The 9481-nt window shown below is 31.9% G+C and overlaps 1 protein-coding gene across 1 annotated transcript; it reads right to left on the bottom strand.

Annotated features, from left to right (window-relative positions):
- Positions 1 to 8079: 8079 nt before the first annotated feature.
- Positions 8080 to 9003, bottom strand: LOC149552166 (putative clathrin assembly protein At5g35200). The gene has a single exon (XM_089790184.1). The coding sequence runs from the start codon at positions 9001 to 9003 to the stop codon at positions 8080 to 8082; it is 924 nt and encodes a 307-aa protein (XP_089646310.1).
- Between the last annotated feature and the right edge of the window lie 478 nt (positions 9004 to 9481).

Here is a 9481-nt window from a genome sequence, read left to right as displayed (position 1 = left end):
ATGAGTGATGGAATAAACCTAAAAGGATTAAGTTACTTATGAAGATATAAAAAGGCTATTAAAGCCATTTGGAGATAGGTTTAGTGGGTGATGTAATGAGGCTATTAAACCCATTAAGAGACATGTTTAAATATTATAATCAAATGTTGCCAACTTGCACTAGTGAGGCCCAAAGGGTAACTTAAGAGTCCTAGAAGTATTTTGGATTAGTGTTTATGGTTATAAGGTCTTTGAGAGACCATGCCAATATAATAAGATAGTATGGTTCTCCCTGGAATAATACATAGAACAATATTTCCAACTTATTTTTCTCCCTCTTTATTGACACCCATGGAGGAAGGTTAATTTTTATAACAAAAACAAACCAAACTGAGTAAACAAATGTTATCTCTCAAAATGAATTGACATCGTTTGTTGCCAATGAAATCTTGATATTTCAAGGCTTTTCTTTAAAGTTTAGCCAATTTTCCTCTATGTCCATAAATACCAAACCATCTATAGGCATTCAAATAATTTTTTCTTAAATTCTATTCAGTGCATTACAATCCATAAATTTTTCCAAGCTACTACACTTGAATAATTGTTGCAAAGATGGAATAATGGGGATGCAATGAAGAATCTCATAAGACACCTTTTTTGTTATTTGATCTGGTTGATATCTACTTCTATGATATTTAGGGTACTCTATTGCAAATTCATTTTCTTTATGGTACAAAATATGATCACTAGGATAAGCATCTATTTCTTGATACTCCATTCAAATGTCTTTCATAGTGGCACACAATTCTTGATATGAGTGAGGGATAATATGTGATGGTAGTAATAGAAACTCACTTATGAATCTACACCAAAAAGTATATGTTGTTAATATATACAATATCAATGGTACATGTTTCACCCTTTATTGACTATAATGACATATATGCCAAACCTTAGTATATGAACCATTTTTATGTTGGATAAACCATTCATAACCTTCAAATTTACCAAAAATAATACAAAAGAGAGAAGACTTGTTTAGGAGCCTTCATAAAGGCTCATTTTTCCCCTTCTCAATTAGTGGTATATCATGGATGACATCAACATCATCCTAATCCTCATCATTAGCTACACTAGTACCAAATATGTCATGGATCAATGCATTCATACCATCATATTCAAATGTGCTTTATGGTGCATGATTTCCATCTTCCATGGGATCATGATATTTAGCTTCAATATTTTCACCTCCATGTTCCTCCACTTCCAAAACCATATTATTTGGGATGTGGTGTTCCATATCATGTATTGCCCTGAGGAGATCAACCTATATAAAAAGGATGAAGATAAATAAAGCATGATCATGATCTTATCATCAAGTGATTTCATATGTATATTAATTATTGAAACAATATAATGAACATCTTTCCAATGGACAATAATCAAACACCCCTTCAATGTGACAATTTTCCCTACAACATTTCTTAGTTTATTTTAATTAGGAGTCTTCTAGTATATAAGCCCTTACAAATTTTGTAAGAACAATAAATTTTTCCATCACCTTCTCTTTGGAAGGTCTTTGTCTCCCTACTTTGATCTAATTCACTTATATTATTTGATATGATCCTTCTTCACAAGAATCAAAAAGTGGGTTATGAAAACTTCAATCTATAACCTTCACAAACTAGCAAAATGATGTCAAAAGTAAAAACATCTTCTTAGACAAGTTATATTTAGATATTGAAAAGTTAGTTATTGAAAAGTAAACAAATCTTCTTAGACCAAAGACATCTAACCCAACCACCTTTTATAACAATTAGCCAATTATTGTAGGGAAATTTTTTGATAAGATTATTTCTAAAACTTTGACCAACCATCTGAAGCTTTCAACTAATACTCAAAATTATATATAAAAGTTCTTGAAATTAATGCAAAGAAAGAAAATATAGAATAACCTATTCATTTCTCAAAACAAATAGTAGAGAGCTCAGATAGAAATCTTTGTCAAGCCATCATATCTTTGGAAGCCTACAAAACACCACAACATGTTAGGAAAAATGGTTTCCATGGATGTTTATATTTTTTGAAAAAAAAAAAAAAACTTGAGAGGGAATACTACTATTTGTACAGTTCAAATCATATTCTAAATTTATCATATGAAATCTTCACATTGATCCAAGTCCTTGAACCTATTTAATGGGTGAGGGAACAAACCTAAAGATTAAGTTATGTATGAAGATATAATGAGGCTATTAAAGCCATTTAGATACATGTTTAAATATTGTAATCAAATGTCACCAACTTGTGCTAGTGAGGCCTAAAGGGTAACTTAAAATTCCTAGAAGTATTTTGGATTGGTGTTTATGGTTATAAGGGATTTGAGAGAACGTGTCAATGTTATAAGAAAGTATTCAATGTTTTAAACTAGGAAAAGAGTGAAAAAATTGTTAGAGTCATTGTATGTAATGCTTTTTCTATAAGAAACCCAACTAAAGGCTGGTGTGGGACTAGTTATATTGGTGGTTATCAATTATTGGACCAAAAAGTACTAATCGATAGGATCATGATTGAGGAAGGGTCAAATACCCTTAAAAGATGTAAAGGGTCTTATCTGGAGTCAAAATACCATAGGTCTTGAAGTTAGATATTAGTTAGAAGTTGAAATAAGAATGTAAAATTGAATTCTTAAACCAATAATTAGTTGGCAGTTCAGACAAGAAACTAGTTTTGGACTTTGTTTAGCCTTTCTAATCACCAAAACTGATTGGAATTGGTTAAATATGTTAGATTCCATGTTATAACTCCTATGAAGGGCCAAAATAATGTGCAAGGAGGTATGTAGAAGCATCTATTTACATAATATAGTTAATAAAACATATTTTCTTGGAGACCATTGGTGTAAGCATTGATGTTTAAACTCCATTGAAGGTATATTGATGTTTCAAATTCAATTTTGAACTTTTTTTAACCATAAAAATATATTGGATGTTTTTAATCTGCACCATAAAAAATAGAATTAGTTGTGCTGCTCGCATTTAAGAAATTACTCAATTTTTAACAACTTACAAGTACATTAATGGATTTGGTGGCCATTTCATACATGTAACCATTGATTCCTATGAAATGGTCATTCTTAAGTGTATATTATCCTATAGTAACAATCTCATGCAAAGATGAATTGAAATGTATTGATGATCACCATTATAACTGTTGATATTTATAGATAGCATTGGGATGACGAGGAATCAAACCTTACTAACAATAAAAATTCTATCTAATGTAAAAATTGCGCATTTCAAATGACTAAAAGCTTCACCTCTTTGAAGAACATGATTTCTTTCCCATGTTGAATACACACATTCCTATGCACCACACTAATCAAAATGTAATCCATATTCCAATAACAATGAAACTAATGAAGTCAACAACTTAACAAGGAATACATAACAAAATTTCTCTTAAAATGTAATTAGAGAACTACAATAATAACTATTGGACCATGAAAACTATATTGCATTTAGTTCATTTGTTTTATCACATGTTTTAGGCTAATCTTGCTTATAATGGTATCTAATAGAACTGAAAGGGCTAGTAAAAGAGGGCATGAAGAAATGAACACCAAAAGGACAAGGAAGATTCTACCAATTTGAACTAGAAGCAACTGTAAATGAGGATGCAATCAAAAGTTAAGTGTGGTGGTATGACATGCTCCTACTGCCCACTAATATGGTTGGATGTAAGACACTTGTACTACACTATGTATAAAAGACCCTTCCTTTTCCTTTTCCCTTTCTTCCTTCTCCACTGAAAAATATTATTACAGAGACATAGATCACAAGGGTACATTAAGAGAAAAAAAGTATTCACTCTTGAATCCTAAATGAATGAATTGAAAAACTAGGTTGGGGCCATAAGCTCTAAACTAAAGGCTCATAATACTATTGGCATGCATATGTATGGTAGGTAGGGCCAATATGAAAGTTGTCATGAATTAATTTTTAACTTGAATTTCAACCTATTATTTTCCTCCATTATTATGTATCCCACTTGAAAGCCTCATAATTGAAATCTAGAGTCAACTAATTTGTATTTTGAAGTAAAGGTTAGCATAAAATTTTCTCTACATAGTGTTGAAGAGAGAGTTATTTTATTAATTGAAATGTCACCTAATGTATTCCCATTGACTATTTTTATTGTTTTAACTTTAACCTCATAGTTTTATGACTTGCAAGAAAAACAATAGAATATTTTTGTAACTTATAATTAATGAAGATGTTATAATATAAGTAGGTTTCATTAACAATGAGCCTAATATACTATACTTGTAGATGTTTGTGTCTATTAGATGTGAGTGGTTAAGAGACTATTATTTTATTAAATAGAATGTTAGTCAATATTTTTATTAATAAACTTGTGTAATGGAAAATTTGTTTTATTATTATTTGAGTTGTCACTTGATATTTTATACTTCTAGAATTAGCAATTTAATAGTGTTTTTTTTATTTTTTATTATTTGAATTGACACTTGATATTTTCTACTTCCATAAGTGTATATGAATATCCCATTAAAAATAATGTTGTATTGATAACCTGGTAGGCTCCTTTTCCTTTTCCCTTTCTTCCTTCTCCACTAAAAAAAATCAATGGAAAGACATAGATCACAAGGGAAATACAAGAGAAAAAATATATATTCACTCCTAAATCCTAAATGAGTAAATGAATTGATGTATTTAGAGCTTAGATTGACACAATTTTCAAATGATCATATGAAGTGAAATGGGCATATGAATAGAAATACACTAGATATGTATTTACCATGGAAGATGCTCAAATGTATTTAGATTTAATAGAACTTAAGATATGCATTGCTAAAACATCAAGAAATAGGAGCTTCAAATAAAGTACAAGTCAAGGGACACATTATAACATTGATAATCAACATTCTTGTTATGGAAAGAATTAGAAATTCAGTCCAACAATAACTTTCAACATTCACAACAACAATGAATACATTTAACAACATACCTATGTACTTTTCATATCAATTAAGTCTAGTGAACACCATAGTCCTAGATGAACTCAGCAAGAAAACACAAAAATAGATGGTGATGAAGTGTACCACAAGTATATCAATAATGGCTTGTTTGAAGATTGTGTTTCGTGGTCCTTCAATTATGAAGAAATTTTCATCTAAGTAGTTTTATTGTCTTATGATAATATGAAAGTGTAAAAAAGTATTTATTAATATTTATTATATTTATAAGAAACATCTCTATATGGTCCTCATGGTAGGGTTTGAGTTTATTGTTTTCTTGCATTGTATTTGAAGTTAGTTTCTTATGTAATTAGCAAATGTCTAGGCAACAAGGTCATTGTTCCTACTTTCACTATACAATTAGTTGCAGGTTATGTTGATTTATTTTTGCCATGTTATTCTTGGTATAACTTGTGTTGTGCAAATTTAGTTTGTTGTTGTGGTTTTGGACTAAGTGATAATAAATTACATGTTGCAACTTCACATTATTCTGTTGTTGACTTCACAAAAATGTGTGTTAGTGTATCTAATGTTCTAGGGTACATTAGATGTCACAAACTACTAAATAACCTTTGGAGGAGAAGATACACAACATGCACAACAATATCATTAATCCCCTTCATTATAATACACATATAAAATTAATGATTCCATCCACATAACACAAAAGATGGCACTCTAGATCATAGCAAATAAGATCACTTTTAGTTTTATAATAAAAACATCATTATAAATATAAGTGAATATAGACATCACCATATAACATCATGGCATCTAATGGCATACACAACATGCATATATGATTAAACCACCTAAATAATAAACTATTCACATCAATAATGACATTATATGGACAAAAGAATATATTAGTAATCAAATATACCACATAATAACATCCAAGAGTCTAGCTTGACTCAAAATAATTAACGCATAGTGGGTTGCATACATGATAAGCACTACACTAGAATGTGTAACAGAATATATATCTTGGTTTGGACCACTTTCTTCATATTAATTCATTGAGGCTAATTTATTATGGTCATTGCTTTAGGCCAACCTAATTAATATTTTTCCTATTGTAAGATGTATATGGAAAAGATAAGTTTTTTTTTTGCAAAAATTGAAATGTACAATAAAGAAGAACATAAATTAAGGAAGGCAATGTGTGTAGAAGACCTCCTTAAGTGAAATTATTGAAAGGATTCTTGAGATAACATGTCAAGTAAAGCTTCAAATTTCACCAAATATGAAACAGGCATGTGAGTAGAAAAAAATTAGAAAGACATTGTGTACATATGAAGGTATGAAATGGATGATTTTCAAGTACTTAGTACAAACACTCAACATTTAGTTGCACGTATCAACATTCAATCAATATATTCGCTCCTAATTTTTAATTAAATGAATAAATTGATGTATTGAGAGTTTAGATTGACACAGTTTTTAGATGATCATATGCAATAAAATGGGCATGTGAGTAAAAAGAAGATAGAAAGACATTGTGTATAGATGAAGGTATAAACTGGATGATTTTGGAGTACTCCATATAGAGATTCGGCATTTAGTATGCATATATCATCATTTGAGATCAGCATTCCATATAAACACAACATTTCACTATTTTCAATTCAAATTCTAACAACAAATAGGTACCTTCTCTTACCTCCCTTCTTGTTAATGCACTAGCATTTTTGCCACTTATAATTTGATCAAGGTTTTGACATTACTATTGCAATAGATAATGCATGGGAAAATGACACAATATTGATTAATGAGCTATTAGGATTAGAAGGATGATTCATGGGCACACAAGAACTAGGTTTGAGTCTGATGTCATTGTAGGAAATGTTCTTGTAGCTATGTATGTGACATCTTATAACTTGGATGATGCAGACCAAGTGTTTGAAAAGAATCTTGAGAAATAATGTTTTGTGGATCTCATTGATTGCATAATATTCTAAGAGTGGTTATGCAGAGGATGCTATGAAATTCATCCATAAAATATAGTGAGCAATATGAGAACTAAACCACTATAGCATGACAATGAAATTAGAGGTACAAATTCAAGTTGATTTTAATAAAAAACAAACCATTTTGATTAAATGTCAACTATATTTAAGGCAATTTTACGCTATGTATGCCATCATATGGAATGCTCTTGTAGCTATATAAGTGATATATTACAAAATGGATGATGCATACCAAGCGTTTGAAAAAATGCTTGAGAATAGTGTTTTATAGATCTCATTGGTTGCTTAATATCCTCATAGCAGGTATAGAGAGGATGTCATGAAATTCATCCATAAAACATAACTAGAAGTGTGAGACTAGGCCACTTTAGCATAACAACGAAATTAGAGGCACAAATTCAAGTTGATCTAAGACAAAAAAACTAACCATTTTGATTGAATATGAAGTGTATATAAGGGAATTTTAGGCTATGTATGGCATTGTAGGGAATGCTCTTGCAAATATGTATATGACATCTTACAACATGGATGATGCATACCAAGTGTTTGAAAAAAATATTGAGAAAGTTTCTATAGAACTTCTTGATTACATGATATGCTTATTGGTAATTTTTTATCATGAGTTCTTAAAAAACTAATGAATATGACTTTTACAAAATATTGACTTTAAAGATAAAGGTTATGTAGTTTTTGAGTCAAACTCATTGACCCTTATTCCAACACGATACCATCACTTGTGGAAATAAACCAAACACTTAATAGATCTAGGTGATTAAAACACAATCTACCAAAAAAATTATAATAAATTGTGAAAACAGTATATCTACAACAAAAATATGTTAATATAGTAATTTTTTATATTATAATAAAATAAATAAAAATAGAAAAATATTATAATATCAAATTGCAAGGTTCTTAGAAGTCTTTCAAAGACCAAGATTTACTAAGTGTAAAACTTTCAAATCCAAAAATAAAAATAAGGCCGGTATTTCAAAAAATTAAAAATCAATATGATAACTTTTTATTATTCGGATCATGTAGTTATAAAATAGTAGCCTCTCACAGAACCAACAAAAAAAAAAAAAAAAAGTGATCTCATTCATTCTTCTCAGGCATTGGGTGAGGTGCGGGACGGCGGAAGGAGGAAGATTTGGAATCATGTCGCGCCTCAATCTCTTTCTTGGTGATGATATGCTCTTCCATGATCTCCACCATACACCTTCCTCTTCCTCCCCCCGCCATAGCCGGCACGGGAAGCTCTACTTTCGTATACGGAGAAACAAATCTCTGCATCTCTATCAGTACGCCACTCTGTTGCAGGTGTGTCTTGTAAATCTCCAGACCCGCCTCATTTTGCCCTCCGGGCAGCTCGAAGAACAAATCCACAATCTTTGGTATGCAATCACAAATCTCAGAGTAGATGACGCCACAATCCCTTAGAAGGAGGTCCAGAGCGTACTGGAAAACAGGGTTTTGTACAAGATTGCCATTTGGGGGAACGCAATCGAAGAGGAGAGTAATTAGGGTTTGCAGAGATCCCACTCGTTTCAATAAATCCTCTGATTTCTTCAGATAGTCTTTGCTTCTCGACTCCTCTTGAGATTTCTTCAGCCTCCCCTGCAAATACAGGGCATAGTTACCAACTGATTGGGCTGCTTGTTTGTTGGATTCGTCGGTAAATTTGGTCATATTTCGAAGATCTGGTGAATTAAGGAGGATATTTAGGTCTTTTGTGAAATGTGGGCGGTCTGCTGTGACAATTCGGTGAATGAGGGAAAGAGTGTTGAGAGCAATCTGCCATGAATGGGCGACAGCGAGGCGTTTTTGGAGGATTTCTCGCACTGATTTGCATTGTTTTGGAGAAGTTGCAGAGAGGAGAGTGAGAAGGTGTTTTTCCTTGGGAGGGAAATGGGAGTGCTTTGTAGCTTTGTCCACTGCTCTCCTGTATGCGTCCGTCTCGGAGGTTTTAGCCATGGAAATCAAAGGAAACACAATGCTGTTTTTCAACTTGTTCCCCATGTTTAAACCTTGGAACATATGGGATTGAATTGAATTGAGTTGAATTAAAGGATTTTGAATGATGTCCTTTTGATTGTGCTTTTAATGGGGAAGAAGCGTGGCAGAGCAAAGGGTGCGTCCAATGGTAACTACATCAGATGATTAGTTAATTAGTAGGTAGGCTTTAACCATGGTGGGCAATGCCGTGGCTGGATAGCCGCTGCCGTGCGTCTCCCTCAGTCGGGAAAATATGCTCAGCAGGATAATCATCGTGTGAACTAATAAAAATTCAGGAGTTTTAAACTCTACCGTCGTGGTGCCTTGCTAATGCAGTTCCACTAATAAAATTCAGAAGTTTTAAACTCTACCGTCGTGGTGCCTTGCTAATGCAGTTCCACTAATAAAATTCAGGAGTTTTAAACTCTACCGTCGTGGTGCCTTGCTAATGCAGTTCCACTAATAAAATTCAGAAGTTTTAAACTCTACCGTCGTGGTGCCT

The sequence above is a fragment of the Cupressus sempervirens genome, chromosome 6, assembly GCF_028749045.1.
Source record: "Cupressus sempervirens isolate cs-2001-9-10 chromosome 6, ASM2874904v1, whole genome shotgun sequence".
Taxonomy (NCBI): domain Eukaryota; kingdom Viridiplantae; phylum Streptophyta; class Pinopsida; order Cupressales; family Cupressaceae; genus Cupressus; species Cupressus sempervirens.
This window is presented reverse-complemented; position numbering and strand designations above follow the sequence as displayed.

Excerpts from the sequence above, each read along its gene's own strand:
- LOC149552166 (XM_089790184.1), bottom strand. The coding sequence starts at position 9,003 with ATGGGGAACAAGTTGAAAAACAGCATTGTGTTTCCTTTGATTTCCATG.